The 7,213-nt window shown below is 47.9% G+C and overlaps 1 protein-coding gene across 3 annotated transcripts; it reads left to right on the top strand.

Annotated features, from left to right (window-relative positions):
- Positions 1-1,432: 1,432 nt before the first annotated feature.
- On the top strand, positions 1,433-5,254 carry LOC143376375 (zinc finger protein lsy-27-like). 3 transcript variants are annotated; one of them, XM_076826637.1, is made up of 3 exons: positions 1,433-1,574; positions 1,926-2,102; positions 4,798-5,254. In XM_076826637.1, exons 2-3 carry the CDS (start codon positions 1,946-1,948, stop codon positions 5,130-5,132), a joined length of 492 nt encoding a protein of 163 aa, XP_076682752.1. In that variant the 5' UTR covers positions 1,433-1,574; positions 1,926-1,945; the 3' UTR covers positions 5,133-5,254. The 3 variants fall into 3 exon arrangements, with proteins under 3 accessions (XP_076682752.1, XP_076682750.1, XP_076682751.1); XM_076826635.1 differs by lacking the exon at positions 4,798-5,254 and having other exon boundaries at positions 1,926-4,482; XM_076826636.1 differs by lacking the exon at positions 4,798-5,254 and having other exon boundaries at positions 1,445-1,578; positions 1,926-4,482.
- Positions 5,255-7,213: the final 1,959 nt, after the last annotated feature.

Below are 7,213 nucleotides of genomic sequence, written 5' to 3'. Positions count from 1 at the left end.
CCGCTTAGGTGCAGCCAAAAAGGGGGATCGGAGAGAAAGGAATCCTGAGATATGTTTGATTGCCAGCGATAAGTGTCTTTCGAGCGAGACTGTTAACTTTCATCTGGATCTAGCTAGAAATACGCAGATGCATTCAATTTTAAACGCACCTTTAGATACGACACCTTGGTCAGAACTATTGAAGAGCGAAGGGGGTCCGGCGGGCAAAAAGGAGGTCTTTACACCGCCGGTTCCTCCGCTTCTCTCTTCGGCTCGCGTTACCTATGCTCCTTGTAATTGCCTACCGCTTCTATAGTCCACATCCTCACCAGTTCCCAACAGTTTGATCACGTTCGTTTCTCAATCTCCTATTAGTCTGATTTCAAGAGGTCTCTGCTAGCGGCGGGGATATCGATGCGGAAAGAGCGTGTAAGAGTTCCGCTTGGATCGATATCGGAGCTCGCCTGTGGTGCAGGGGATGTGCCCCTGCGGCGTGGTAGCCGCGCGGGGAACGCTGGAATCGAATGGATATCCTCATTAACGCGACTATTGTTGTTGATGTTCTTTTAGGTTCGGTCGACAAGCCCTGTCGTCGTTCCCTGCGCCGTAAATCGAGACAAGCGAAGTATCTGAGGGACGAGGATCTGCCGTTCAAGTGCCCCCAATGCGGCAGAGGGTACAAGGTCCGGTCGAGCCTCTCGCAGCACCTCAAGTACGAGTGCGGTGGCCGTAGGAACTTCGTCTGCGACTTCTGCGATTGTAGTTACATGCAGAACGTGAACCTGCGACGCCACCTGATGCACGTACACAATGTCTATCGTCCGCCGAAGATGCCGCGCTTCAAAATCCTCTGATCACCTTCGGCTCGAAGATCGCCCGGCACACCTGTTCGTCGCTCAAGATCAGGTCACCCGAAGATCGGCGCAGCAGGACGATGGAAGAGACTTGGCCACCCTGGGTCCCGGCTTCTCGCGTCACACGAAGAGCCAGCTCGCGAAGATACATCACCGAAGATTAGCTAAAAGCACACGGACTTTCTCGATCGTTGCTCGATCATTCGCGGAGTTTCCATAGATATCTGTTGACAAGTTGTGTAACACCGTTGTAAATGCTTCTCGGCCGAGCGCGTTCGGCTTGATCTTTCTTCGATTTGAATCGCTCGATTGTACTGTCCTAACTAATCGGCTCTTAGAGCGCCAGTACCAGTTAGAAGTTTGAAGAGATTTTGGACTGTGCCACCCCAGTGTCTAGCGAGTCAGTAATAAATATGACAAATAAAGTTTTATGTTGATGAGTTACAACGATACAGCGGAGCTTGACAATCGTCGCCATACCTCTCACGCCTTCCACTCGAAGATCAATTATCACGCGAGCACCGTATACATAAGCACAAGCACAGAGACCGCCGCGGTGAACGCGCAGATATTTTTATACACTTCTTTATTTTCTCATTCTTATAAGTAACCAGCGCTCCGAGCTCGAGCATCGCGTGTCTTTTCTCCCCTCTATTTTTCTAAATACTCACAAATAATCGCCGTCTGTGCTCGGCGTCGTCTCATGTCGAAGATACTCATCGTGCATATTCTTTCTATGTTGTAAGTACGTATACCATAATTACTCCCGGATCGATCTCTTCGCATAAAAGTCGTTTGAAACCCCTCGCGATGTGGGATGGGCGAGTTCCTCACCTTTTCGTTCGAACCACCCTCGCAATTTAACGCAAGCTTTCCAAGGGCAGCCAATCTTTTTTTATGTTTCTCTTATCTTTTCGTTACACTTTATCCTTTCACTTTCTTTAGTAGATCTCTGTTTTTGAAACCCTCGATCCCTTATTGGGCTGACTTACCGCGGCTTGTAGAGCCCCTGATTAAAGACTATCTCCCCCCCGAAGCTGACACGCACCCTCCCTCCCTAACGTATGAAATTTCTCTGTTTTTTGTTTGCAGAGACCAAGCCCGATTTCAGGATGTACTTGAAGGCGTACCTGCCGCTCGCCACGGACCTCTCCAACAGCGCGACGCCGCCGTTTAACCCGGGGCTAGGCTGCTCGGGGGACCCTCGGCTGCTGTTTCAGGGCTCGTCCGCCTGGGAAACGGACAAGCCGTACATGTGCTCGAGCTGCGGTAAGGGTTACACCCACATCTTCACGCTGAACCGCCACCGTCGCACCGTGTGCGGCAAGCCCCGGAACACCAGCGGCAAATGGAAGTGCATGCGTTGCAGCAGGTCGTACGTGACCGAGGGAAACCTCGTCCGTCACGTGAAGTACGAGTGCGGCGTCGGGCGGAAGTTCTGCTGCATCTTCTGCAACCACATGTTCACCCAGCGCTGCAGCCTGATCCGACACCTGAGGAACTTCCACAGCGAGAGCTTCGGGAGCAGCGCGAGCCCCGTCCCCGGGGACTATCTACCGATCAAGCCTTGCCACGCGGACGTCAAGAGTTCCGGGGATTCCAAGTTCGACGACGCTGGGAGTTAGAATGGGGGAGCGGTGCGAGGGAACAGAGACTCTAAACGATCGTTACGCTAAAGGGTGCATCGCTTAGAAAGGAGGGAGAAAGGAGGCAGGAGGAAATAAATGTTGCTCGCGTGCTCCGGCGAGCGATTTATTTTGATTCGACTGAGATCCGTGGCCGCGATATTTTCGCATTTCTTGGCTGGAACGGGGGGTGGTTTCGCCAAGGGAAACGGTTCCTCCAGGCGTCGGGGTTGGTTTAAGGTAGTCCTAAGAAAGGGGTTAGAGTTTCAAGTGTCACTTAATGTTCTAAGAATTCTCATCCGTGTTACGTAGAGCCGTAGTTCGTAAGGAAGATTTTTAATGGAGATAACCGCATTATCCCATACTTACTGGTGTTGGCGTCTGGAATTGTTCTTTGTGGTGCGACTGGTGGAGGAGTGCAGCACTGGGTGTACTAGTTTTAGGCACTTGCCACGATACGACGGAGGAGAATAAGTATAAACGGAACTTTCTCTATTTTGCAGGAACATTACGAAAGCGCTGCATTCTTTAATTAAAGAATGAGAGATAGCTGGAGCAATTTGCCGGGCACCGAGTGCTGTTATTGTTACGGTAGTATATATGGGGAACCGGTGATTACTAAAAGTATCGTCACCAACGGTACCAAGGATATGATAAAAGCAGTTCGAGACAGCTTGGGTGTTTTAATCGAAGAGAAAGTGTTAGGAAAGTTTTTGTGTGTTTTTTTTATTTTATTCGTTGCTCAGAAGAGGTAAAGTTCCGCTTTTATATTATGGCAAGTGTCTAGAAACCCCCGTACACTTCACACGGGAACGTGAAAATGAACGGGGAGGGGGGGGGGGGGGACTCAATGTTCGATAAATTTCCGGCGAACGAGGAATGAAGACTTCGCAGAGGACGTGTCCGTTGCGACGCAAGTACTAAATGATTCGCGGATCGAAGCGGTACCGCTCGTCAACGGCCAGCGATGTGAATAGTCTTTTAAATCGATAAGCTTTTGACTATCAGAAAACAAGAATATATATACATATATATTCACATCCACACAAATAAACACTTAATACTTGTAAGATATGGTTACAAATGACACTGGGAGCATGTGGGAGAATTTTATCGCGTTGAGAAGCGAAGGGTCGCGTGCCCTTTTTTCTTAAAAAGTGTCTTATTATAGTTAGATCTGAACATACACATCGACAAGACAAGAAACTACGCTTTGTTGTTCGTTTTCGAAACGAAGGCTGATTAATTCGATAGCAAGTTGGAGTTGGATATTTCTTTAGTTACGTCTCTCTGCGCGTACCGCATATAAAGAGCGCTCCGAGTGCTTTTGTCGGGCCGAACGCGCTTCGGTTAAGAACGGATGCCCCTATTACGCTTGGTACAGTTTCGATGGTGCTGAACGTTTCAAGTTATTCTCCTTTCTTCATCTTTGATCGTTTCTCTTTTTAAGTGAATTAATCTTTTAAGACTGCAACACTAAAGAAATTATATAGGATTAAATATAATTGCAAATGGTGCACTTAAGGACTTTTACGACTGCCTATATATATATATATATATATATATATATATATATATATATCATATATGATATGTAGGGGTGTATGTATAGCGTGGTTTGAGAAGTGGTCGGGATATATTAGAAAGGAGCGTCGACTCGACGGGTTTTATCGCTGCGGTCAGACATCGCGACGGCAATTTTCCTCGCTAAACTATTGCGACTAGCACTTGTTGTTTGGGCTGTGAAAATCATTCGCATCTCATTTTATTTGTTCGTCCTTTCGTTTTATTCTCTCTCGTTGATCACGTCCTGAGTCGAATATTGTTGTTGACGAAGTCGAACGGAAACTCGAACGCGACGACCGGTGCCCCGTGGACACGCGTCTCTGTGTCGAGCCTTCCGTTCATCTTGGCTCGCGATACCGTCAAACAAAATTACCAACAATAAGAGAAAAACTATGTTGTTCTGTAAGGTGTTACTTAAAAAGAAGAAAACAATAAATACACACACACACACGGTTTAAGTATCTCGTGTGACGCTTTCCCTGGACACTCAGATACCGATTCGCCGAGGAGATCGTCGAAGACTACGCGCTCCTTGATTATCCTCCTAGAAAAAAAGAAACACTCCCTCTTACAGAACCCTTTTCGTTGTTCTTCCAGCAGTTTCAGCGCGTGGCCCAGATTCAGCGCCTGGTCCAGCTTCAGCGCTTGATCGATGTTATCCGACCAGATAACGGTTTAGAACTGTTTCCGATAACGCTCGTTTGTTTGCCCGCATTTAATTCGTCAGCGGATGCTGCCGATCACTCACGCTACGTTTCTAATCATTGTTACAGGCAAAAGACGCAAACGGATGATGTTTTGCGACCAGCTGCCGCTACACGTCGTGCTCCAGTGCAAGAAGGAGCTTTCCTGTTTGAAGTGCATGAGGAGATACAGTCACTGGGGGAACTTGCGGATCCACATGAATTATTACTGTCAGATGGAACCGCTCTATTCTTGCCCCTATTGCACTCACAAAGCCAGAATGGGCACCGCGCTTAAGTATCACATGGCGCGCGAGCACTCAGGCGTCGCAGCGTCCGAGGAGATCCATCTAAACCTTCGACGCCCCAGACGGCGCTCCAAACGGGGCGCTATGCTTTACTCGAAGAACTTTGACGACCTGTAAATCTCAATCGTCGACCCTCTTCCAGACCACGCAGCCGCGAGTCGACGAAATTTTTGTGTTTTATCAGCAAACTGTAGTTATTATTGGCATACTATGATTTGTAATAAACGCATCATTCGTAAGACGCGTGCAATGTTATTCGGTAATTGACAGCGAAGTTTCTCCTCCAAATAGCTTAGATTGATCTACGTGTTAATCTCGAGAAAAAGGAGAGCGTATCGTGGGAGGAACCATGGATAACAGGTATCAGCGATCTGGGTGGAAACGAACGACAGGGTCCCACTCATTTAATTTCTTACTAACATACCGCTGTAATTTCTTTTTGCAGGTTGCCTGGTTAGAGGCCAGTGGCATGCGTGCAAGGCCTGCGGGAACGTGTACATGTATTACAGCTCGTTAACCAGGCACATAAGGGAGGAGTGCGGCCAGGCGCCCAAGTATCAGTGCCCCTATTGTCCGAGGAGGACCAAGTTACGGTGTAACTTGCTGAAGCACACGCGCAAAAAGCACGGCTGAGACTGCGCAGGTTCCTCCGGGGGTCTAAGATTAAAATGGACCACCTTGATTGAACGAATCCGAAGAATCGATGGACTTGGGGAATAAAAAGAAACGTTCACTAGGAAACGCCTGTAGACTTCTCGCGAGGAAAGACTATGGTTGGTAGTGCATATTAGTGGTTTTCCTGGATGTAATTGCATGCTCAATTACTTGATCGACTCGTAGCTTTCCCTTCTTAAAAAGTCATGTTGTAGATTATCGCGAAGGGTTCTTGGGCGAACACGAATCTCGCTTCCTTCTGTGTTCTTCCTCTGGTAGTATTGTCTGTAACGTAGTGTACATTTCTGTCGACAGCATGGCGGCATTCTTAGGTGTTTGTAAGTAAATCTCTAGGAAGCTATCGATCTGTTTTGACCAGAGCTCGCTGATATGGTAGTCTTAGGAGGGGAGTCGTAGAGAATTCAATATTCCTTGCAGCTGTTTCCAAGAAAGAAGTGCCACCAGTCTGCCCGTTCTATGTAGCTGCCAAAGTTCGAAAAGTTTGAGTAACTCGAAGTCCCAGTCGATGGAGACTCGATTTGGTGCACGGAGCCGGGTAGCCGATCGTTTGAACAGTAGTTTGTGGAGCTACTCGAAGGTTTTGATTAATTGGGCTCGGATTTTCCACCAAGCGAACCTTGACAGGCTTTCGAGAGTCGTCCCTACTCGTCACTTTCGGATAAGAACCGAAGGTGTTACTTGAAAAGAAGAAAACCATCAATATATACACACACACACGGTTTAAGTATCTCGTGTGGCGCTTTCCCTCGACATTCATATACCGAATCGCCGAGGAAATTGTCGAAGACTACGTGCTCCCTCTTACAGAATCCTTTTTCTTGGTTCTGATATTCTTAACGTTCTTCCAACAGTTTCAGCAGCCGGCTCAGTTTCAGCGGCCGATCGATGGTACCCGACCAGATAACAGTTTGTTTGTCTCCTTTTAATTTGTCAGCAGATCGTGCCGAGCATTCACGTCACGTTTCTAATCACTGTTACAGGCAAAAGACGCAGACAGATGATGTTTTGCGACCAGCTGCCGGGAGACGTCGTGTTCCGGTGCAAGCAGGAGCTTTTCTGTTTGAAGTGTATGAGGAGATACAGCGACTGGGGGAACTTGCGGATGCACATGAATTATTACTGTCAGATGGAACCGCTGTATCCTTGCCCCTATTGTACTCATAAAGGCAGGACAGCCTCCAAGCTGAAGTATCACATTGCGCGCGAGCACGCAGCCGTCGCGACGTTCGAGGAGATCCGTTTCCTCCCTCGACGCCCTAAAAAGCGCCCGAGTATCCGTTGCCCGCCGGACTTTGACGACCTGTAAATCTCGATCGTCGATCCTCGTCAATACTATTCCAGACCACGCTGCCGCGACTCGACCAAATTCTTTTGTATTTTTTTTTCAGTAAGCTGTAGTTATTATTGGCATACTATGATTTGTAATAAACGTATCATTCATAAACGTTATCGCATTTCGCCGTGGCCACCGATACTCTGCACACTTCCATCCCAATGCTTCGCATCGCGCAATAAAGATGGAA

The sequence above is a fragment of the Andrena cerasifolii genome, chromosome 14 (assembly GCF_050908995.1).
Source record: "Andrena cerasifolii isolate SP2316 chromosome 14, iyAndCera1_principal, whole genome shotgun sequence".
In the NCBI taxonomy this organism is placed as follows: domain Eukaryota; kingdom Metazoa; phylum Arthropoda; class Insecta; order Hymenoptera; family Andrenidae; genus Andrena; species Andrena cerasifolii.
Note: the sequence above shows the minus strand (reverse complement) of the source record. Positions and strands in the feature narration are given on the sequence as shown.

Bases quoted from the DNA above. Each gene is read 5' to 3' on its own strand.
- LOC143376375 (XM_076826635.1), top strand. From the start codon at position 1,946: ATGTACTTGAAGGCGTACCTGCCGCTCGCCACGGACCTCTCCAACAGC.